The following is a 25094-nucleotide window of genomic DNA, read 5'->3' as shown; positions in this document are numbered from 1 at the left end:
GTCCTTCAGCAGCACAGTAGTCCTTTTTCCTTGCACAGTATCCACTTCCAGAAGTGTACTGAAGGGGCGGTGTCCAGGGTCCTGTATTTATACATTGGCCCCCTACTTCTGGAAAGTGGTAGAAACTTCTAGAAAGTGGCTTTGAAGTGCAAGGAATTCCTTGCCTTGGCTCCAAGCTGACTGGGGTGACAATACATAATTTATATGTCCTTTCTGTGCGGACAGGACACAGCCTATTCAGGTGTAATTGGGGCTCTGTCCAGCTCCTTCCTCCCATCCTGCCCCAGATGGCTCATCAAGTCACACTGAAGCTCCCATTGTGTGTGGCTGTCTAGGAGGAATGCACAAAGCCCAACTGCCACCTACAGCCAGACATGTGACCAGAGACAGGCTTCAGGAAGAAAATGGCTAGGGCAAGAAAATGCCATCTTTCTAAAAGTGGCATTTTCAGAATTGCAAATTCAAATCCGACTTTACCATTAGTTAAGATTTAAAATTATGATTCCAGAGACACCAAACTTGAGGAAAGTATCTCATCCCATTTGAAAATTACACTTATAAAGGGTAATAAGGCAATTCCAATGTTACTTAAACTTATAAAAGGTAATAAGGCAATTCCAATGTTATCCTATGGGCGAGATAGGCCTTGCAGTAGTGAAAAACAAATTTAGGAGTGGTTCTCTACCAGGATGTGTAAAACTAAAAAGTACATGTCCTACATTTTAAATACATTGCACTCTTGCCCTCTGGGCTGTTCGGGCCTACCTTTGGGGTGACTAAAAAGGAAGGTTTGTCCTGTTAAAAGATTTATTTTGGCAGGTCAAAATGGAAGTTTGAAACTACACATGCAGGCTCTACATTGGCAGGCCTAAGACATGTTTAAAGGGCTACTTAAGTTGGTGGAACAATCAGTGTTGCAGACCAACTAGTAGCATTTAATTTACAGGCTTTCGGCACATGTAGTGCACTTTACTAGGGACTTACAAGTAAATTAAATAAGCCAGGTGTGGATAGGCCAGTTTTACCATGTTTAAGAGGAGAGAGCACAAGCACTTAAGCACTGGTTAGCAGTGGTAAATTGTGCAAAGTACTAATACCAGCAAGAATGGGGTCAGAGAAAATGGAGGACTAAGCCTCTTCCTCCACGCATATGCTAGATCAACTTGAGGCTTGTGTCTAAAAAAAATTAAAACAGGATACCAGATACTCAAAGTTGGGCACCCATGGCTGCGGACATGACTGTATACCATCAAGGAGACATTCCCATCTCAACAGCACCCAATAAATTCCAACGCAGCGGAGTCCATCTTTAATGGATGCAATAAATATTGGACCAGTTACTGGCTCACTCATAATGAGAGAATAAGAATATAATTCCTTGGTCTTAACTCCCTTCTTAATCACTAATACATGTTTTGAACATATCATGACGGGAAATACAATGTTTTACTTGCTGCTGAGAAATTACTTTTGTGTTCTCAATTGTGTATAGTAGTGACATTTGTAATTTACAGCACTTAAAAATGGCAAACCTACAGTACTAATTGCTACATGAAAAAAACAAGTTATTCTGCTGGTCCAAGTAGAAAATCGCATTGTGGCTAGCGATAGCTTTATTGTAATGCTAAAGATACTTGCAGCTCCCAGGCCTTTCCTCCTCATGCTAACTATTGGGAAGGTCACCAGAGAACCCATACCTTCAATATATGAAAATAATAAGGGATGCTTTAACTTGCTACAGATGCTGTCTGTAGAAAATGTTCAGTTGTCACTGACAGGGCTGGACTGGCAATCAGAAGCAGTCTTTCCAAAAATGTTCAAACCAGCCCTGCTCGCTGCCTCCCCTCTCTGTATTTATTTCCATCTGTTCTTTTTGTCTTTTCCTCTTCCATATGCCTCTCTGAGATCTCTCCATGCACTCTCTTTCTCTTTCTCTCCTGCTGCCGCCAATAACCTGAGGGAGCTGAAGAAGTGACAGAGGCAGCAGTAGCAGCCTTGGCCCTTCCAGAACCAGCCTTCAATTGCTCCAGCCCTCTGGGGAAATGGCCAATTGGGTACATTGACGGTCTGGGCATTATCACTGGCAAATGGTCTCTGGGACAGAGCTGCCCCACGTATTGCAGAGTAGCCATTGGCACCAGTGGAAAGGCATATTGTATGAGACCTCATTGTCCCCTGCTTACTTTGGCCCACGGCCCTCATATGCTGAGGGTTTAATCTGTACAGATTGGTAATGGAATACTTGAATCAGTCTCTCCAGCCCTCTGAGTTCTCTGTGTACACATCTATGAACAGATACTGCATTGTCAGACATTTAAATACAGTGTCAAAAGTCTGACGTTTCTAATCATAAATGTATGAAAGGCTGCTGTCTTTCTATGGACCAAGCACACTTGTTATGAGGTTCCTATTTTGGTAATACGACTGCGTGTTTAGGATGGCAGCACCACCAAGCTTGGGATGCTGAGTGCAACACACACTGGTTGGTAGCTCTCGTCCGAGCTCCAGGATACCTCACAGTGCCTCACCCAAATCTCCAAATCTGTCTGGTTAAAAGGTGATGGTGGCAACCTCAATATGAAACTCTGATTCTTTGGGAAGTTGTGGAAACAGATATTACCCCTTTTATTCAGGTGCTCACACATGCAAAGACAAGAAACAAAATGTGAAATGGATTTTCATTGTGTTTATTGAAGCAATCACATTCTGGTATAAATAGCACGTGTTTCGATAATTAGGCAACATTGCAATCAGAGTGAAGAAGATGAACAACCCCATCATGTTGTGTGGTTTTAGATTCTCTAGAGATTCCTTCCTAACCTGCTGTCCACATCAGAGAGCATATTGGTTGTAACCCTCTGTCTGGCCTGATCTAAGGGATTATCACTGACCCCATACTTGGATAGAAGAGCAGTGGTCTGCCTGCTGTGTAGATGGCAATCCTCTCGGGAGGCTGAGAAGTCACCACCAGCAAAGCTGTCTGTTGTGTGGTACGCATCCCAGGTTGATCATGACCCGATTGCCCTCTACACTCCTTGGGCCTATGGTAGTTTATATAATGACCCATGCATCATGTGGACAACAGTTCTGACATCGTAGATTGAATTTGGCCCCTGGTTTAGCAACACAAGTTAGCATATCATGTACTGCATGTAACAGCCTTGGAGAAGTACAGATTATATGTGGTACAAAGGCTGATTAAATGTGCAGCATGAACCTTGCCTTCCTAGAATGTAGCAGCTGATAAAATATGATATGCAAAAGCAATTGCTAAAATGCAGATTCACTAAAAAATGTATATGGATGTAAAAAAGGGCACAAGCTGTGAAACTAAGGTAAGACAGGAGTGCCCCACCCAGGTACTAAAAGAGTCCTCAAGACACATTTCCCAAGCGGACCAGACAGCTCTAGGAAGTAGTCATTGTGGTACTGATGATTAATATGCTGTGATAAAGCTACTGTGGTGCTGTGATAATCCTGATATGGATTACATGGTTAAGATGGCAGTAATATTAACATTGATGTGGTTATAATACTGGTGGTGATGCTGTGGTAATGCTGGCACTGATGTAATGACTCTAAGAGTAGCATGAGGGGTTCTGGCTTCCCCTCTGAATGGAAACTGCTACCCAAGAACGAAATATGCTAACAAAACAGCGACTAACATCGATTGATGCATACCGTACCCTTATGGAGGGACTCAGAGATGGCAGTGTGAGATAATTCATAAATGAAATTTAAATGACACAACCTCTTGCAAAGACTGCCCAAAGACATGTTGGCAGCTGTTTGTTGGGCACGGGCTTATCTACATGATAAAGTATGATGCTAAGACCTATTGGGGGGTTGGCAGTGCTTATGTTTACTGAATGTCCTGTAAGGGTTGGTCCCGGTCTTAAAAAGTGGCAGCACTTGCCAATGGCAGGAGGATCACCAGGTTCCTCTCCTGTGCCGGTGTTCCCACTTCTAATTGCTGAACTGCAGTTAAAACCCATGCCTGTGTGAGAGCCAATCTGACCTTCAGAGTCATCCACTGTGGACCATTTTTAAGACAGAGTCACACCAGCCAGAGTGGAAGGGTGAGGGCTGCCGTTTAAAGCCTTCCAGCTTACCAAATGGACCACATAGAGGCCACTATGACTGGGGCTGTTGAAGATTGCTGCTACCTGCCCTCAGGTGACCTGATTGTGCTCTAGTCTTAGGACATGGTGAGGCCCGCTGAAAGTGCAGACCAGAAGACACATCCTGAGTCCAGGCCAGGAAGCATTCAGCATCCACCCAAGCTTTTAGCAGACCCTGCTTGAATCTGCTATTCCACATAAGATCATGCCCATATTAGTGATAGTGGCAATGCAGGTGGAATCCTAATCCCCTAGTGCTTTAATGCTCGGAATCTACCGGACATGCTGAGGTTATGCCCAACAATCCTTGCCATCCCATAGAAACAGCATGCCCATAACAAAGATGGCAGCCATTCCGACATTCAGCCTATTGTCCTTTCTGCCAGGTTTGGCTCTGAGGGGAGCAGGGCTTAGACTTGTGAGTGTGGACTGATGGTGCTGATCCCATGCTCTGGTGTGGTAATAACTATGGCCTTCCATTGCAGTGCAGGGCCACTGTTCAGTCCATGCATTGCAACAGAGGTACTTGATAGACTAATGCACTAATGAAATGGCTGGTTGCAGGTAAAGAGGAAATGCTCCACTGACTAATACAGAATGTTATTGACACTTCTAAATGCCAATATTGTAGAAATGAACTCTCGCAGACAGCTAAACGTTGTACTTACGCCATATCTAAAAACAGGCATAAAGTTACATCATGATATCCTGGTCATTTTTTGTGGAATTTCGCCGTTATTTGGTGAGTTTTTCCAATCTGGACGGTGGCTGGCACAGAGATATACTGTTCATGTAAACGTGGATGTGCTAGATAGACTGTCAAGTATGATGTGTACGAAACACAAGACTACTCATTTTCAAACTGCAGCTTTTTTACTTGGAATTAACCAATTTCACACAATTCGCATTATCATTTGATGTGTCACATTTGTATTCGTCTCGAAAAGTGAAGGATCTTCTTTAGAGTTTGCTAAATTCATGAATAAAAGCAGCATATAATTTTGTACCGCCAATGTAATTGTACCTGTAAAAAACACAAAAAAAATAATTAGTCTTCATTGTCGTCATTCTCATTAATGTTCTCCGAAGAGTGATTAGAATATCAAGGTATGTTCCTGGACGTCAATTAGGGGTGCCAGTGGTCCCTGCGACCCCTGCTTGCCCTCTGTGACCCCTGATATTGTCTTGGAAACTCCTGGCCTCAGAGGTGGCAAATAAATTCAGTGCCAGGAACACAGTGACAGCTCGTCCTCAGTTGGGGCTCCACTCCCTTTGTTTTCTGACAATTTTTTATTACACTAATAGTTAATAATCATTTTTTCACTGTTAGAGTAATAAATGGAGTACAATTACCCTTTAATAGCAGCAGAGACACTAAAAATACTTTTAAATGTATGTTTTGTGTGTGCTTGCAGGTGAGAGTGTGTTTATGTGAGAGAGTGTACGCACATATGAATTTGTGTGTATGTGTAAGTTTGTGCGTGAGTGAAAGTGGAGGTCAAAGGGCGCGCGAAGTCAATTCCGCTTCCTCTGGCATTCCGCTGAATTAACGTCCATGGGTACATTACCTAACTGAAAAACCGAGTCGGTTCTGTTATATATCTCCAGTCAAAGTATGTTTCAGATGTCGAGTCTTTTACTTACATTACCATTTAGCCTTTGCATGACTAGGAGGAGGGGGTAATGACGCACTTTCAGAAATTACAGAGGAATGTGCTATTTCGCGTCACTCAAACTTTATTTAGACCCATGTACACCTTATCACAATGTCAATGTAAATGTTTTGTATCACCGATCAGAGCCTCACTCTTGGCGCCATATTTTTCCCACATAGGTCATCCCACCTCTTACGATAATTTAAGATGTTATCCAGCAGCGAAGTGTCTTTTGTTGTCGGTCGTTTTTAAAAATAGCTGTACGGTTTCTAGATAGTACCAATTTATTGTTTTCTGTTTTAGGTATGTACTGCAGATAATGTTTTAAATGTTTTTGTGCTATTATGATGTATGTTTCAAGATTTTGTAATTTTATGGCTAATATGTCTTAACCACGGTTTCCACATGAAATAACACCGTTGGGTGTCACGAGGCTCTCCAGGTGATAGCAGTACGCCATACCAATGACAAGTAACGTCAGCAATAACCACCTAAAACATGAGTTGATCTGTCTGTCTATGAGTACTTCTATTGCATGTTGTCTGCAGTTGGAGGTACTTGTTTCCAGCAAGCGCTACTGGCACGATTCGGTTTCTATTATGAGCGTTACCAAGATGTCCCAGTGTATCTTTCGGTATCGATTGACGCCACATCACCTCAAGTCCGGTTTCTATTTATTTACGATGATACAAGATATGCCTGGACCAGGATTATTTTGAAAGGCTGTAGACCTTCTGTAATATATGAGGAATAGAGCATCCGGCCATAAACGTGGACAATGACTATTAACAATGACTACTACACTGGAAGTGTCTCTAAGCTCTGAAATCACACAGTTATTTAAACATCTCAAAGGAACTCATTCTGACGACTTCTTTATATTTAGCTAAGATGGCCATGACCAGCAAACCCCTTAGCAAAAGCTTTCATAATTAATTATCTCACCACGTATAGACTCATCTAAAGGCTCTTAAACCTGTGGAAGGCGCCTAAAGAAGATTACCACAAGTCACAGATTAGTGGAGAGCCTACAAGTCAGGGTAATGCGACAATCCATGCTTTATAGACATTCCCTTTGCTATGGCACACTTCCACTTGTTTGTGGTTGCTACTTGGGTCAGTTTCTGCCGTTTTCTGTAGGTCTGATATACTTTTTGCAAAATAAATTCATTATTTATTGACATCGAGCCATTTTTGGTTGGAGAGTTACTTTAAGGAATGATGCGAGGCCTCAGACCTAGGTCTCATTCTCCAGTGCTGTAACAAAACTGAAGGTTGATTCCTACATGTCTAATTTCATAAACATATTAATTTTTACAATTGTAACCCTGCAGGAATAAAATGCGGCTAATTTACAGTAAAGCAACAAATATGTCTCAAATCAGAGGGCTGTGATGAGAAGTAACCTATCTTATTTGATTAGTAAATTAATCGTTTTCTAGTAGTTTTAAACGTTTTTACGGGGTTTTATGACGTCTGAGTACAGAAGTTCCAAATTCCCTTATGACATTCCAGTCATCACAAGCCAGTAATAAAAAATTAGCATTTTAATGGAATTCTTAAATTTGTAAAAGTTATTTAAAGTTGGTGGGGACGGGATGTCCCATCTGACAAATTTAGAATGTGTACATGGATGTACTCTAAACACGCCAGAAGAGGTAACATGCCGATTTTTGAGTTTTTGAGGGATGCCCCGCTTCCGCTAAACTCTGGTGTAATACATGGAATTATGTAAAGGGAGATCTTACATGTGCTTCCAGGCCGTAGACCATTCCCCTTTTGTTATTTCAGAGTTGCAAGCCACCTCACATCTTTTTTTCACTGGCAGTGTCTCGTTTTTGCTGTCAGACCCGAAGGCTCTGCACATGAGACTTCATCCCTGTTGCTAAGTTCAGGATAATGTGTACACGATATCAGAAGTTCTATCTATGAGGAGTCAGGAAGTCGTCCATAATTGAGAAATTGTGTTTGCCAGCCTTGAAGGTAAATTGAAAAATATGAATTTGCCATTAGCACACTTGTCCTCCATTAGTTGCGAAGAAAATTGTGCTGGCACTCTTTCACCTCTTTTGTCCCACAGAAGAAATGCTCATAAATCCGATAGTAGTGACGTTCATTTTATTCGATCATTGATAGACATAATCCAATAGGAGTATGTATAATCAAGCATTGCAAAGCCAATAGTTCTTTCCTTTAGGACCTATTGGCTTTGCCAATGGTTTTAGCCATGCGTCACAGCATTCCATATGCTGTGTTGCATGGATAAAGAATTTTAAAAAAAAGGCTTTTGATGTGGCCGGGGATGTTATTTTGTAGGTGCGTGCACCAAGTTCAACCGGTAACTAAAAAGAAAAAAACAGTCAAAAGCATTCCGTTTTTATAGTGGGTGAAGGGAAGCAATATGGGACAAGCAAAACAGGGGGTGTGTATGGGGGCAGAAGCAACACAGGGGCATGGGTGGGTTTTTAAAGTGGGTGGGGAAAGAACATGAATGGGGTATAAATAACATAGGAATGGAAGCCACAGGTCCAGATGGAAGCAACACTGGTGATGTGGAGCGGAAGCGACACAGGGGCGCCGAACGGCGGATCAAATGGGCAAAATAGAGTAACATGGTGCTGGCAATGAGAAATTAAATGGGGAAGAAGGTGGAACCGGTGGGGGGGCAGAAACACTCAGGCGAGAGAACGGAACATGGAGTGTAGTGGAGAGCGAGAGAAACATATGAGGGAGACAGCTGGGAAACACAAGCACTCTTGTAGAGTGCAAAAGAAAAAGAAAAACGTAGCACCTGAAAAAACAGTTGTCAATGGGCATAACAAAGTGTCTATGCTCTGGGGGTGGGGGCAAATACAAGAAGAGGAAGGTAACTAGCCAATTTGAAGTAGGCAAATGAGATTGACAATGAAGCCAACCAGTGGTAAGCAATGGGCATGCTGTAAGCCAACTTCAAGTTAATAAGATCTCTTGCAATCGTAGGTTAGATTGTGTAAATGAAGTTTGAGTAAGGAAAATATATGAAGAAGTTCAACATTTTCTAAATGAAAGCTACAGAAAGGAGACAATTAAATAACTTGCATAAAGAAATCTGAAAAAATAATGTATGTAGTAAGGTAAGAAGAGCCAACCAAGCATTCCTCCTGAATGAAGACGTGTATTGGAAATCACCCTTGTACATTGTACATTGGTAGTGTTACTGTTTTCCAAGCTCAAGATAATGTGTGGAATAGTAGTATAGCATTAGAGTGAGCAAGAGAAATATCTCACTCTACCGATCAGAACCTGGCAGTCTGATTGCAATGAAATCAGTACAAATCAGAATGGTGGGACATGAGCTGGCAAGTCCAGAGTTCGCCTATTAAGACAACAGGTTGTTGGTTAGACTAAGTGGGCCATTTATAAGCCAAAGGTATAATATTTCATTTAGCTCCTTCAGTGTAGAGGTAAGAACAGACTTTTATAAGCAGCTAACAAGATCCACAGTTGTTGAAGTGTGTTGAATTTTGTGGTTTTGTGGTATTGTGGGCTTTTGAATATGCAATTAAGTATTTGGTGAATATGTATCAAAAATATAAATATTGCATTTGTGTAATTTATAAAAACGTGCATTAGGCATTTAGAGATGCATAATGCGAAAAGGAATCAATTGAATTCTCGATTGTCCTGGGGATGATGTAAAATCTTGAGAAGTACACAAAGAATATCTTTACAAGAAAACACTTTCACAGTTACAAAATAATATAGTTAGGTCAGAGGCGGCTCCTCCATTTGGGCAGAGGAGTGTTGCCCCCCGCCAGCAGCTGCAGCTGCAAACCTTTTACTAAAAACTATAATAAACTAGGGCTCATACATATACTTTTTTAGCACTGCATTTGCATAATTTTTTTATGCAAAAGTGGCGCAAACTTACAAAATACAATTATATTTTGTGCTGTTTTTACATCAGAAAATGCCACAAATGCAGCACTAAAAAAGTATAAACATGGGCCTAGGTTTATAATTGTTTTTTAGTCAAAGGGGCGGGCCATGGGGTGACGAGCAGTGAGGGGAGTGCTCAGCACTTCCCCTCAGAGCGCATGCATGTATGGCCAGCCGTCTCGGACCGGCCAAACACACATGCACATAGGGCTCTCTCCAGCCCAGCAACAAGTTGCTGGGCTGGAGAGAGCCTGCACAGGCTCCCAGTCTGCCTGGGGTGCGACCTGGCTGGGCGCTCCCAGCCAATCCTGATGCTGCTCTGGGCAGCAACAGGATTGGCCGCAGGGCAGGCTGGGAGCCTATGCTTAATTTATGTTTTATTACCCTATCCCCCCGCACGGCACCCCGCCCCTTCTGCGCACCGCTAGTCACCACTGAGTTAGGTCACAGTTAAAGTAGTTTATGTGTTGTGGTAGTTCGATACTGTTGTGTCAGTACATTGTTACAGTCAATGTAAACAGTGTGGAGCAGGTAGTATTATATCTTGTTAGAGCGGACAAATAATTTGAAGGTATGGACCTACTGGGGTAGTATGATGTCAGAGGAAGTCTGTCGCAAGTATAATGTAGCGAAGACCATCATACTAGTAACATAAAGAAGCAGATACTAGGATAGCCAAGATCATTACAGTCACCAAATACGATTATGTTGTGTTGTGCTCTATTTTCGGAAATGCTCATGCTCTACAACAAACAGATAAAATGTGTACCACCATTTTAAGTAAGTTTATGCGTAAGAAATAATTTGTTTATATCAGGTCCTAGGAAGTGGTCTGCCATATTTGGGGGGACCTGTGGGGTGTATAAATGTAGATCGCATGGAGTAACTGAAGCAAATATGTTGTAGTATGGAGTGAAAGGGAGCAGTTATGTTGGAAACGCATAACACACTAATGATGCTGTCTAACTGTAACTGACTCAAAAAGTAGGCTGAAATACTAATATTACATGAAGGCCTCGAAATAGTAGCATTAGCACAAACACTGAATTGATAAAAGAAGAGCATTCTGGATGAAGTGACTAACTGTAGTATTTGAAACGTGAAATATTCTAGTGAAGAGAATAAGATAGTAAAATGTAGAGCAAATTTGTATGGTAGTGTGTATAAAAAATAATTGGTTCAATGTTGGAGGATGCTCCAGTCAAGTCATTAATTGAAGAGTTTCAGTCAAAGACCAGGACCTCTGTTAGCAAGCAGTTCTTGCTTTACATAAGGAAAGGATCATGTCAGATAAGGAGCTGGTGTGCCAAATTGTGTATCGATGGGGACTGGGGCCAATTCAGAGGCCTTCAAACTGTTGGGTGGGTTCCTCTAGCAGGCCTTACTTGATGTCATGTTGTGAGTGGCAGGCCCTGGCCAACAGCGGCATTTGTTAAGCTCCTGAGGGACACAGACAAACATCCTGCTGAAAAAGTGCTGCAATTTTAGTGAAAGAAAGCAGTGTTGTTAGCCACTTTGTGTGGACCATCAGTAATTTCTTTAGGGTCAAACACGCAAGCGCTCTAGCCTGCTGTAATCTCTCTGTGGGCTTTTAACCACGCCCACCGTACGCCTATCAGTTTAGTTGGTTCGTGGGCTTACCTTTTAAAATTCACGTGATTTTATTAGTGAAAGGCATGCATGCGTCATGCCTTTTCCGGTGTTTAATCCTCCTTGAGCGCACCGACCAACTACTGAAAACATACGAGGCTCCATGTTTTCGCATGGCTTCTGGACTACTTTTTCTTTTTATTTCTTATGCAGCACGATCTTGCTGGCCAGTAGTCGAGCGCTTTGCATGACATAGACCCTGTTACATGGATAACTGAATAACTGCCAGTAGGTTTGACTGCAAGACAACTTCTGTTTCCTTTTTTGTCTCTCCTTCGTGCTTCACGCTCATGCCGTGGTGCTTTTAATTGCACACTTATTTGAAACTGTTTTACTTTTCATTTTCAATTTATGTGGCAAGAAAAGTCCGGTTAGGACTTTACAACGCTAATAGCTCTAAGTTGAGTAAATGCGAGACCCACTGCATTGTAAATGCTTATTTCTTTACTTATGGCCTGGCTGGGAGTAGGTATCAAGTCAAAGAGGGCCTCCAAATAACCCCCAACGTCTCTCTTCCTCATTTCTTTTTTTCCTTATTTTGTTTTGGTTTCTTACAGGGTCACAACATTTCCACAATACATCTTACTACATAAATTCTAATAAAATATTATCCAGTTCACTATCAATACAATCTTCAGAATTTAAAGTGCAAGTGCAAAGTGCAAACGGGGACACGTGTAAATAGTCACGAATAGACTTTAAAATGGCAAAATGAGAGCTAAATCAATTCCAGCATTATCATTATTTCTTAAAGAAAGATAACCGTACAATTGTGTCAGTTGCAGAACATTCCTTCTCTAAAGTGCCCAATATACAAATTAAGAGTGCTGAGTGGTAAGTGCAAAAATAACAGCTGGCATACACTTCTCAAAGTGCCAGTTTTTACTAAGCTATGTTGAGGGCAACTAAATCCACTCCTCCCCCAGCTCCTATACACGTATTACCATCTTGCTTCAAGTCTTTATAAATGGGGCAGAATATTTCCAAATTCTGAAGAAGCTTCTATCTTTCGCTTTGCGTAGAGCTGCTCCTTTAAATACACCTTAAATACCTTTTCTAGCCACATTTGCAGTCTATGTGGTTCGGCAGATTTCCATAGTGCCTATGGTAGACCTTGTCAACAACATTGCAATATCTCTCTTCCTCAATTCTGATAAAAAATCACAACGCACAGGCTTTGAGGGTGACAGATCTGCCAGCAGCATGTGGGTATTCACGTGGGCAATTATGTATTTCACTGCGCTTTTAAAGGGATTACTAAATATAACTGCTATGTTCACATTGTTTGATATGTATGAGCCGTCAACTAATCCTGTTTCTTGTTAAACACCTTCAGCTAGTCCTCAAATTGAACCAGAAAATGCATTTTGGAACTTGTAGTTTTACAACTAACATTGTAGGTATTGGCTCTAAAATCATACTGTTTTCAAAAAAAGGACAGGATTGGCTGAATTGCCAGATGACATGGAGCTAATTGCCAGCTACATAGGATAATATGGCAAAATATAAAACAAGAATGAGCATCATTTTTTTGTCAAAATGCGTTGGCATCCTTTAAAATCCATTACACAGTTTGGCTTCTTTGTTTGCAATATTTCTTTTCAATTTCACACGTGTAACTTTTGTTTTTTATTTTCTACCTCACAATCTCCCTTGAAATGTTTGGCTTGCTTGCTATGTTTTACTCTCCATACATTTAGCGTGAGAGATCAAAAAACACCAATGAAAATAAGTCTAGTTTATAATTTAGAGATTGTGCCCTCAAGCTCCATAACAATCCTTAGATTGTTTGCTGTATTTAACATATAATAGAATAATTGTGAGAAAATATATTTCCTCTTTTTGGTGGGAGAGGCAATAACATAATTTTACAAGGGGTACGTTGCATTAACAGTTTGAAGATTATTGAGCTACTTGGTAGGTACCTGGGGAGACATGTAAGCATCTTGAAAATAAGTTGTTTGTTGTGTTTTGGAATAGTTCATGTTCCTCGTGCATGCGGCAGTACTAAGGGGGAAGTTAATATTCCTGCATCTTTGTTGACGCTCCCTGAAAATATTTGTCTTTGTAGTTCAATAATCTGTATCCTAGACTATGCATGACAGCTTTTGGAGAGGTCCACGGTGGTGGAATTGGCACTAGTCCCCTGTGCACCTCCTCAGCGGAGGAAAAGATAGATCTTTGCTCAGTCCATGTTGCACCATTCAACCACCTCTAGAGGGCCAACATTCAGACATTATTGTGTTGGGAGCACCCCTCCGTGTCTCCAGTGTGATGTTCTAGTCCCATGGTCCTTTCCTGTACATCAGAAATCAAGGTTTACTTACATGTATTCTTCTCCATTGTCTGTGCTACTGTTGCCTCTGCCTCCATGACTCAAATATATTGTAGCTGTCCACTTGGACCAAATTAGAGTCCAGAGCCACTACATCAATGCACATTTCTAATGAAGTTGTGTGTCTTTAGTAGCCATCAAGATCTCAGCAATCAACCGCCCTGCTGGGGCCAAAGCTGCTGCTCCTGGGGAACCCCACCGAGGCCCATGCCGAGGCCTCCAGCCCACTGGCAACCAACCTGGTCCCATTGTCCATTTTGTTCAACTGCTACTGCTTCTCAGATTTCTCTCTGCTCATGTGGGTAGTAAGTCTGTTGTCTTATAATGCAGACCGGATTCTGACTTCAAAATACCATGCCATCCAGGAGTCTCTGAAAAGGTGCCTTGTCCTCTAATGTCCCTGTTCAGAGGTCACAAACCATCACTAATAGCTTGAAAAGTAGTTTGCCGTCATATTGATTTCCAGGTCACCTGTACAAATAGCTGAGTCAGAGCACACCACACAGTTTCTGAGGAATTACTGCTTGATTGTGTTTCAAAGTCAGTTTTGCTTGTTTCTCATTCCAAGCAGTATTGCACTGCTGAGCCCTTAAGGCTCTTGGCAGTGTCTTGCTGCTCAAACTGCACCCTCACCATAGGATAATCTCACAAAAGACCTCCACTGAACTTCTTATTCTGAACACTATGAAGAGGCACAAGTCTAGCTCCACCATTTTGTCCCCCACTGCTGTTGTGTGCAGGTGATCATTCTCAGGGGCACCAAGCCCATGCTTATTAAGCTGCAGTCCTGATGGCATTTCCATGGCTCCCTCCACACTTGACATGCTTTGTCCTTGCCTCAGAGGAGAGTGAACTTTGCACAATAGCACTAATTTTTGTTTCAGATCCCTGTCTCCTGCAATGCCCCTACAGGGTCTACCAACTGGTTGAGTCCTTAAGTGGGAACTGTGTAACAGCACAATTTCCTCCCTCACAGCAGCATTTTACACACTAGAACTCAGGATCGAACTCCAACCAATGATGGTTGCCTTGCCGTAATAGCAGGTGCAATCAGATCTTGTGGATCAGCTACCTTTGTCCAGTCTACTTCTGGACCTCCGTGGCAGAGCCCATCACAAAGAGGAAGCGGTCATAGGTCCTAAGTACCTTCCACGGGCTGCTCCATCTCCAGCTTCAACACAAGAGTCAACTCCACCCCATGCCCCAGGTCAGCAACTTGAGATGTTTGATTGGAAGCCACCTTAATCCCCAACTTACTCCTCCTTTGCTTGTCCAGTGGCAAGAGCTCTTACATCTATCAGGGCTACTGGTCTTTGTCTTGGAGCTATCCATGACATATGTGGCATTATCCTGTTATGCATCTCTCAGTGGGTTTTGCACAAGCACCCTGGAGTAATGATACTTGGTAATTCTCAGGATGTTGCATGATTTGTTCAGATAAGGTGGGGAGTAGTTGGCTGCGCATGTGCTCCACATGTGCCCCGCTGTAGAGCAACTCTCATACCTAATGCAGTAACGGATTGGTGTGCATGAGTGTAATTTCATGTGTAGTTCACAAAATAAATGATTACTGGAATTTACAAAGAGTAAAGTGCACTTACAAAGGCTGAAAGTCAGCCAGTCTGGTGGTCAGCATAATGGGGAGGGAAGGGGTCATTGCAAGGTAGTTTCTTTGCAAAATGCAGTGAGCGCATATTTTCTATATAGTGTACCGAGCTAGCAATGCATGTTAAAGTCAGGAATAATTGGGGCTGGGAAATGGAAGGGAATAGCGTATATGTAAGTGGGCCTCGGGGAAAGGCTTTAAACTCATGAAAGTTTAATACAAAAAAGTTACATGTGCAAATGAACATTTCTGCGTTAAATTCTGCCTACCATGGGAAAATACTCATCAGTAAATGCTGTGAAATAGATGTTCTCCTGTATTACAGACAATGTGCAATTTCCATGTATGCGGGTGTAAACCGGGACAGTGTCTCCTACTGTAATGAACGCACTTCCATTAGGGCAGCCAGAAACTCAGCTGCCATAGGTGCTGCGCATTCAGTGAAATACGGAGCGGTGGCTCCCAAGCTGCTCTGCGTTTCTCTGTGTAGGTAGCAATCCGCCTGCACTTTAAAGAGGGATCAGAGATCCCACTGCAGGCGGGTGCAGTAAGAGGCTGCACCTGGCTGCAGGAGAATGTCTGGGGAGCACATGGGGTGCCCTATGCCCTCTCCAGAAGGCTGCGCCGAGTGTGCCACCCTTTTTTGGGGCTCTCAATGCACCTCTTAAGGGCCTGTTGGTCTCTGCATCCACAACCATAATATGGCGGGGGTGCTGAGGCAAAGTATTTCCTCACATGCATGGGGCCATGACACCATGCAAATGAGGAAACGCCTTCTCAAGATAACACTGATGGTACATGTGAGCCAGCGCTATCAGTATTACAGAAAAGGCCCGACAAGTGTGTGCAACCCCATTCTGTTATATTATAGTGCTCTGGTGGTGCAGAAAACAGTCACACACACCTGTTGTGCTCCCTCCCCCAGGTACTACATGTTATATGGCTCCAGGCAGCCTACAACTGTTGTAGATTTCCAAGAGCATTTATTGGAACCAAACCTGTATACAAAACATAAAAGGAAAATTATAGCATTATAGTTCTAATTTTTGCAAGCAGGGCTTTGTGAATCAGGATCTACATCTGTATTTAGAGAATAATACTTGTCAAGCTTTTACCTCGCTATACAGACTACAGACACATGGACAATCAAGCACATACAGCTGTTCCCGTCAAATCAGGTCACTGGGTACTCTGTCTGCGATGGAAACTGACCTCTTACGCTTCATAGACACTCAAAGGCGACATGGACGCAATCTTTCTACAAAAACTGAGTTACTTTGCATAATTTGCAGGCCAACTGATTGCAAGCACAGGCTACCACCTGAAACAAAGACATTGCAGTGGCAGTAAGCTGCAGACAAGGATCAGTAGGGTGGAGTTTGGTATAGTGAGTTACTGAGTACAGGTAGATTAACCTGTCTTCCGGGTTTAGAGTTAGTGGTGTAAGTACCATAAAGTGGGGCTGTTTCATGATGTGGTGATCCTAGAGACTCTGGTTAGGTGGCTCCTCGTTGAGGTGAGAACTTTGATAATGAAGAGCTTTGATAATGAAGAGAGGCAGACTGCATCCTGACCCATGACACCGGGGGAAATCCCACAGACAAAAAAGGCCGCTTATTTTGGCTATCTTTGAAGAAAACTGCCTCCTCGATGGCCACCAAAGCAGCAGTTTCTATGAAGAACAAATAATGCCAGTGCATGGAGGTATTTAGCCCCACAGGCAGAGCTACCACTCGGCTCATCTCCACTTGTGGATGCATGTTCTTGGTGCAGTACTCCTCCAGTCTCTGGTGAGAGTTAGAGAGGGCTTTAAGGAGCTGTGTTTGTATCTCTATGTTCTTTGAGCTGGCTGCGAGGTACAATGCAGCAAGGTCACTGTCAACACAGGCAGACCAGCAGGCCTTCTTGCTAGTTCCTACTCAGAAGGCAAAGGGCAGCACTTAGCTCTATATTCCCACGTTTTCTTTTAAGCATTGGAGTGATGCACCAGCTTTTACTTCCAAAGGGAAATTGCCAACTGTCAGTCGGTCTTTAAATCTCTTACAGTTTGAAACGCCAACCACCAAGGCTCAGTGGGATTTCTATCTCAGAATGGCTTCCGGGAGGACAGTCAGTCAGAAACAAAATCCCTAGGTTGTGGGTGGGTGAACGAGAGGGAGAGGGCCTTTGTGGGTTGCACCATCCCAGTCACTATACACATCCAACGAAATAGGGAAGGACACCTGTTGTCCTCTTCCTAGAATGTACTGTGGTAGCCACTTTCTGAAAGCAGCTGGCCATGTATACTCTCTAGGGGTCTGCTCTACTTGGAGATCTAAATATGTATTCTAGACGTGTATTTTCTCCAAACAGTTCCTGGAAACAAAGGTGAGCAGAAGGAAGAGTGAGAGATTGACTGTCCTTGTTGTTCTGTGTGGGCAGCATCTATACTCCCTCTTGTTCCTCCAGTTCTCACAAGCACAGACATTCTCAATCAGCTAAGAGAAACTCCCAAACTGGTGCAACAAAAGGAAGTCTCTCCTGTGTGCACATGTTCTGATGTTCACGATCAATACTGAAAAACAGATGCACACAATGTTCACAACCACCTAAGCACTTTAAAAGCTATCATGAAGAGCCCTCCTTCGGCATCAAGCTATTGGAATTACAAAGGCCAGTAGACCTACTAACATGGAGTTAATAGGGTCTATCTCTGTGACACCGCAAGGTGGGAAGATCAATGGAGAATGTCCCTATCTCAGGGTACATCAAAATATGTTACCGGAGAGCACCAAATTTGCAGTCTGAGTGGTCCATCAGTATTAGCGAAACCTTAGCAAGCTGCCACAGCAAGAAAAAGACAGTGAAACCAGCAGGGGGAAAAATAAAAATAGCAGGAATAGCAACACTGCATAGGTGATTGGTGGACTTTTGTTCTTACAGTAGTTTAGTAGTTTTGAAAAGGAAACCCAGTCTTTAGATTTTCAATGAGCAGGTTGAAAATTCAGGATTATTCTGCAGCAAGTGCCTGCCTTGGTTTTAGTGGAATGATACTAACCAAACAACCATACACAACCAATCAACGGTTATTCTAGTACCCTACAAAAAGGATCCATTGATCACAAAAGCACTAATAATCATATTAGGTCATTGGAATGTTGAGCACTCTATTGGAGACAATGGAGTATCTCAGGGATTCTAATGGCTGGTAGAAACCCAGACCTCCAACATTCCAAATTGTGTCTTGCACAGCTGTTGCTGTGAACAAAGGCTTCATGGAGCTGAAGGGGATTTTAACCCCTTCGAGCTCCTTGAGGGTTTTGTTTTACTAATTAGAACATTCTGCCTTCTAGGGGTGGAATGTTTCAATAGCCTTATAGTCTGCCGTAACTGGGCTGTAAAGGCCATTAATGGCCTGCTCCCTTGTTAAAGGCCTTCGGTTCGAACCCTTTAACGCTGGAGCAGGCCTTTAATGGACGGTATAGCCCACTATGGTGGGGTATAAGGCTATATTATAGCCTGACAGCCAACTGTAAAGGGTTATACTGGTTGTTAAAGGACCTGAACCCAAAAGATTGCCCCGAGCCACAGGCGAGGGCCAATAATGAGGGACTAGGACTTTAACCACTCATACAGCCTGAGGAAAAGGGCAATGAGGCTGTTATAACATTCCACTCAATGAGTGTAAAAGGTTCTAAATTACTCGCCACTGGATTCAAGCAAGCCTGGCTGATGAAGGGTGATACCCTGAAACCGGTCCCAGGATGCTTTTTTCCTGTCCACAGACGACCCGGCCTAGCAGTTCGGGCTGGACTGTTCCCATGGGGAACAGGGTCAAGACTGATTTGCATATGGCTGGGTCAAAACTGGGGTGACGTGACTAGCAAAATAACAATGGATTAACCCCAGATCTGTGACGGGGGTGAGTGTTTGAAAAGTTTCAACATTCCATCCATCATTTTATTTTGTGATGTTGCTTTGTGCGCCCTAAGTGGCAGGGGTATGCTCAGATGTAGGTCCCTTGCTTGCTGCGCCACTGGATTCAAGCTAGCCTTGTTGATGAAGGGTGATGCCCTGAAACTGGTCCCAGGATGCTTGTTCCCTGTCCAGGCCTAGCAGTTCTGGCTGGACTGTAACCATAAGGGAACAGGGTCAAGACTGATTTGCATATGGCTTGGTCCAAACTGGGGTGACATAGCGAGAAAAATTATGATGGATTAAACCCAGATCTGTGACTGGGGGTGAGTGTTAGAAAAGTTTCAACATTCCGTCCATCATTATATTTTGTTTTGTGATGTTACTAAATTAAAAAGAGCCATGCTATTGCTTTTAGTAGATTACCTACCATTCCAATGTTCAAACAATGGAATAAGTCAACATACAAGTGCTGATAACATAAAAAACACAATCTATTTTATCACAACTGATCTAAATAAACCTTCTGATGAGAAATTAAGGCATGCTAATGTGGCACGTACCTGCTGAGTTTCTCATTTTGGCCATGGAGAGCGTCATCAGGCCCTCCAATTCCCAAAAGCATGACATGTTTCCCAGTCACATCTTGAAAAGTTCTAGCGATCGGAACGGTACCTCCAGTTCGGACCATATCTGCTTCCACTCCAAAAGCTGCAGGAAGCCAAAAGACAGATATTACACTTTGCATGACATATTTCCGATCAATTAAAGTTGTCTACTACTAAAAATGTATCTAATAGCAGGTTATGATAAGCAATTAATGTGCATTTATTCCTAGATAAACATCAGTAAAATAGGCCTGAAAATATGAGAGTCCTGAAATTCAAAAACTACATTACTGATCACAACAGCCATTAATCCGGGGCTTTTGTTTACGGGTGACGTGATAGACATTTGGTGCCATATTTATACTTTTTGACGCACAACTTCCCCAACGCAGTTGTGCGTCAAAAATGTCACCGCCGGCTAACGCCATTCCAACACGCCATGCGGGCGCCTTATTTATGGAATGACGTTAGCCGGCGCTGCAGACTGGTCTGAGTAAAAAAAAAGACTCACTGGGCATAGTGGCATGTAGGGGGGCCCAAATCAGGCCCCCCATGCCACTTAAAAAAAGTAAAACAATACGTTCCTGAACTTCCCTCTACTTCCCTGGGATGGGTCACCCCATCCATGGGTGTCCTCCAGGGGTGGGTGAGGGTGGCAAGGGGTGTCCCTGGGGGAAGGGGAGGGCACCTCTGGACTCCTTCCGAGCCCACAGATACCTTAACGCCTGCACTGACCCAGGCGTTAAAAAACAGTGCACATCAGGCTGTGCGCCGTTTTTTAAGTCCCACCCCCTCCTGTGCGTCAAAATGACACTGGGGGATAAATGAGGCGCACAGGCCTTAAAGTAATTTTTTGGAATGGAACGCCTATCTTGCATATCATTAACGCAAGGCAGTTTCCCGCTTCCAAAAAATGATGCACATGATGGAATTTTGACGTCCGCGGGGTCGGGCGCCAAAGTATAAATATGGGGCACGGTTTGCGCCGAACGTACATCAAAATGTTTGACGCACATTCGGCGCAAACAGAGTATAAATATTCCCCTTGTTGTCTGAGCACTGACTGTTACAACACAGTGAATGCTACCACTGAAATGTGTATATGTGTGTACAGAAAGTTAAATAGAAAGAGCAATACAAATAGAGAGATAGGTGGAGAAAGAGAGGCTAGAGAGAAATAGAGGAGCAGAGAGAGGTACCTGACACGCAAAGGCAATATTGGAGCAGTGTTACAAGAGAATACAATATAGTCCTATAGCCTGCCGCTGAGGGCTATTTGGGTTGTTATAGTCCCTGAACAGGGGTTATAGGCCTGAGCCGCAGGCAAGGGCCTATAGCGAAGATGAGGGCCTTTAACAACTGGTAAAGACCGAGGCAGAAGGGCTATACGGCAATTAAAACATCCCATTCACTGAGGGTGGAATGTTCTATATTTAACAGTGAGAAATAGAAAGACAAAGACTAGACGGTTGGAGATGCAGACCTATACTAGCCATCATTGGCACTGACCCCCTCCAGCCTCTTTAATTGAGCGCTCAACATTCCAATGTTCTAATTTCCTTTATATAACCCCTTTGGTCACACATAAGACATTGACATTATGTACATACCTGATCATTTATAAAATTAAATTAATACATGAATAAAATATAAAAAGACAACAAAGGTTTCAACTGGTGGCTTGCTCACTGTGTCGCCTAAATCCATAGACTAGAGAAGTAATGCGACTTAATGGTTAAAATGCCTGATTTAGTGTGGGTTGTATTCCTACGGTCACCTTTACGCGCAGTGGAATTTTGTCAAGAAATATTTTAATTTCATCAGAAATTACATTGTGGTGTATATTGTCTATTTACTGTTCATTATTTTTGAGGGGCAGAAGGGTGTCATTCAGGTCTCCTTCCTTCATTATCTCACCCTGTAAAAAATGTGCCAATCATTGAAAACTATGATTACGTTTATGCTAGAGTTTGTACTGACGACTAGCCTGGAAATCTAGCCAAGAAATGACGGTCCAATGCAACTCTTACTAAGGACATAACACATGAAAAAAAAATGATGTATACCGCCATAGACACTGCTTTCAATGTAACCAATGGAGTAAGAAGTTTCCCCAGGGTGTGCCTCTGCACCTCAGGCGGTAGGATAATAGCGTACATTCCACCCTCTCTTGACTACAGCATGTGTACAGAACGAAACAGGTGATCGGTACATGTGCTAAATGCACAATTTGTTATACTTAAGGCTTTTGTGTAATTATTGCTCGACATTTGTTTATACGATACCGTTTTAAGCAGATAAACAGGACAAGATAGGCAGAGATAAAGATAAGGGTAAATATTGAGACAGAGAGATAGACATACAATTAAATATAGACAAAGAGATGCATGTGGTTTCCAGAACCGAAAACAAGTTGTACATTAATTAGTTACATTTGCATTTGCATTCCTCAGTGCGCAAAGTATGCTGCTAGATCAGTGGTACTGTTTAGAAAATGTGATTCTAGAAATTGTCTGACATGTTTTGATTTATATTTTAAGAATTCACTTGCTTTACTGTATTTTGTATTTAATATTTACTATATAATTTAGAAAATGTGATTTTAGAAATTAAGTTTGAGATATTTTAATATATATTTAAGGAATACACTTGCCTTACTGTATTGTGTCTTACGATACAGCTAAAACTGAGATCTGTGTTTAAGTGACATATTTTACATATGAAATTAGCAGATCCCTGGATTCGTAATGCTTTTCAATGAAACAAGACCAGCATGAAATTTAGCTGGGCTTAGTGTCACAGCCTGGAATTCAGCATTTCAGGTGACGCAAGTTGCATTGTTTACACTCACATGCTTAACTTAAGAGGCAATGTGTTAAGTATTTGTGCAACACACAGTAACACAATGAAAACACCACACAGGTTTAGAGAAAATAGACAATATTTATCTGAGTAAAATAAGACCAAAATGACAAAAATCCAATCAGCAGAAGTTGAGAGATGAATTTTGAAAGATTAAACTAAAAATAGTACTTAGAAGTCACTAGCGGTCAAAAGGTTGCTTGAGGTCTCGAGGGACTGGTGCAAATCTAAAGTTCAGGCCAACCGCGATGGAGGTTAGGCCAGCTCAGAACCCACGCAGGGTCCATTGAAAAAGTATCTTGTATGGAGCTAGAGTTGACGTTGAGGAGCAAATGAGAAAGCGATGCAGTGATATTTTCCGCACAGTCAGGTCGCGCGTCACCAGTGAGTTCCATAGAGATGTATGCAATGCGTCGACGTCAAGCTGCACAGAGTGTCATTGTCTGGCCCACACAGGCTGGAAATCCATGGTTGTTGAACAGCCTCTGCGTCAGCATCGAAGGGGCGATGCATCGGTTCTGACTGGCGCAGTGGTGATGATGTGTTGGATTTTGCTGAAATCAGCTGCAGAAACCACTTCGGAGGACCAGGAGTACCATGAGAGTTGCAGGCAGTCTTTGATGTTCCTGAGACTGCAAGAGAGCACGGGTCAAGCCAGCAAGCCCTTGGAGTCACACCGGGTTCTAACAAGATGGTCAAGTCCTTGTTCTCAGCAGGGCAGAGATCAGCAGGCAGCAGGGTAGCTCAGCAAAGTAGAGATGCAGTTCCTTAGAACAGTCAGTCACGTTAGAGTGGCAATCTTTATAGGACAGCAGTCTTCACTCCACCAGAGTTCTTCCCAAGTCCATTAGTGTACTGATTTGGTAGGGTCAGAGACACAGTACGTATACCGAAATGTGACTTTAAAGAAGGGGTTACTTCAAAGAAGGCTCATTGAAGAGCACAGAGATCCTTTCTTCCTAGCCCTGGCTCCAGGCTATCTGTAGGGGTAAGCAGCCCTTTGTGTGGGGAAAGGCACTTCCCTATTAAAGTGTGTCAGCTCTGGTCCACCCTTCCTGCCCAAGAAGGCCCATCAGAATGCAGATGAATACAGATGGGTCCTTTGTCACACCTGCCCTTCCTATGTTTGTAGCCGTCTAGAGGGATTGCACAAAGTGTAATTGTCACCTACCCCCAACATGTATTAGAGACAGACTGCAAGTCACACAGAGCAGAGCAGTAACAGCAGACAAACGCCCACTTTCTAAAAGTGGCACAGTACTAGTCACTACACCTATGTTGGGAGGGGTACCCAGAGTCACATAGATTTTTTATTTTTTCCCAGACATTGAGGGATTAAGTGCTGGACTACAACATTGCTGATTCTCCACTGAGTGACCGTCAAGGCTGTGTTGAATCATCCTCTCCTTTTAACATTCTGTAGAATCGTGGGGTGATTAAGAGCTGGGCAAAGATCGATGAAACCACCTTTCTAATTCAGCTTGTCGTGTCTTTGCTCCCGGATTTCCTAAAATGTCTTGTTGATGACTGTAGGCAGGGTTGTGGCTTGGAGCTTCTGGAGAGCTTCAGTAGAATTTGCAGCAGGGCTAATGACCTATTAATGGTCCCAGTTAAGTCACTTAGCCAACCTCCCACCAAATGGTTTGCTCTTGACTGCACCAAGGCACATAACCAGCTGTTAGCTGCTCTGAAGGAGAAACCTTGAGATCAGGAAGTGGGTTAAAGTTGTAAATTCATATACAAAAGTACCCTCAGAGCTAGGAAGAAAGCTATCAGAGAGGAAGCTTCTTCCTCTCTATTGTAAACAAGCGAGCTAAGGGAGATGAAGGCATTTTGGGCTGTAGTTAATAATAACTATTTGGAGAAAGTCAAAAGTCCCTATATTGACAATGTGATCCCCCCGACCTCTGGGTCTCCCACTTTACGAAGATTTATGAGGGCCCAGCTACGGAGACCAGTCAGTTCTATTAATGACCCAGATGGGATGCCCTTAGCTTCCCCTGCACACGCTCAGTCTCTGGTGACACCCACAGCTGCCCCAGAGATACAATTGAGTGAGGTCCTGCTGCAATAGCTAGTTGGTCGGGGGTGCTTCAGGCCCACATGGGATACCTTCAGACATGTTCAAGGCTAATACAATATTATGGGCTCTCCTCTTCACCAGTGTCCTTAATGTAGCCTTAGTGACTGGCTCGCCTTAGGGTTGGTCCCTTGCCATTATTGTTCCGATATTAAAAAAGGGCTCAAAAGGTGTCTTGCAATGCCAGGGCCCCATATCTTTGATCAATTCAACTGCCAAAATTATGGGACGTATTTTGCTGGATCGCCTTCAGACATAGGCCGATGAACACAATGTGCTATCAGAGGTTCAATTTGTGTCCATCTGAGCCTAGGTACTATGGATCAGTCCCTCAATTTATACCTGTTTATAAGTAAATGCACAGT

The 25094-nt window shown here is 42.9% G+C and overlaps 1 protein-coding gene across 1 annotated transcript in view; it reads right to left on the bottom strand.

Annotated features, from left to right (window-relative positions):
• Window positions 1-2671: 2671 nt before the first annotated feature.
• The window catches only part of LOC138279655 (cytosolic non-specific dipeptidase-like), a 280513-nt gene continuing 258090 nt past the window's right edge, over window positions 2672-25094 (bottom strand). Inside the window, exons 11-12 of the mRNA XM_069219419.1 lie at window positions 19743-19890; window positions 2672-5145 (exon numbers count right to left, since the gene is read on the bottom strand). Of these exons, the coding sequence (XP_069075520.1) occupies window positions 5082-5145; window positions 19743-19890 (212 nt within the window). The 3' untranslated portion in view covers window positions 2672-5081. The remainder of the gene's footprint in view (window positions 5146-19742; window positions 19891-25094) is intronic.

This window comes from Pleurodeles waltl, chromosome 2_2 (genome assembly GCF_031143425.1).
Source record: "Pleurodeles waltl isolate 20211129_DDA chromosome 2_2, aPleWal1.hap1.20221129, whole genome shotgun sequence".
Classification (NCBI taxonomy): domain Eukaryota; kingdom Metazoa; phylum Chordata; class Amphibia; order Caudata; family Salamandridae; genus Pleurodeles; species Pleurodeles waltl.
The sequence above is the reverse complement of the archived record's forward strand: the minus strand, read 5'-3'. Positions and strand labels throughout refer to the sequence as shown.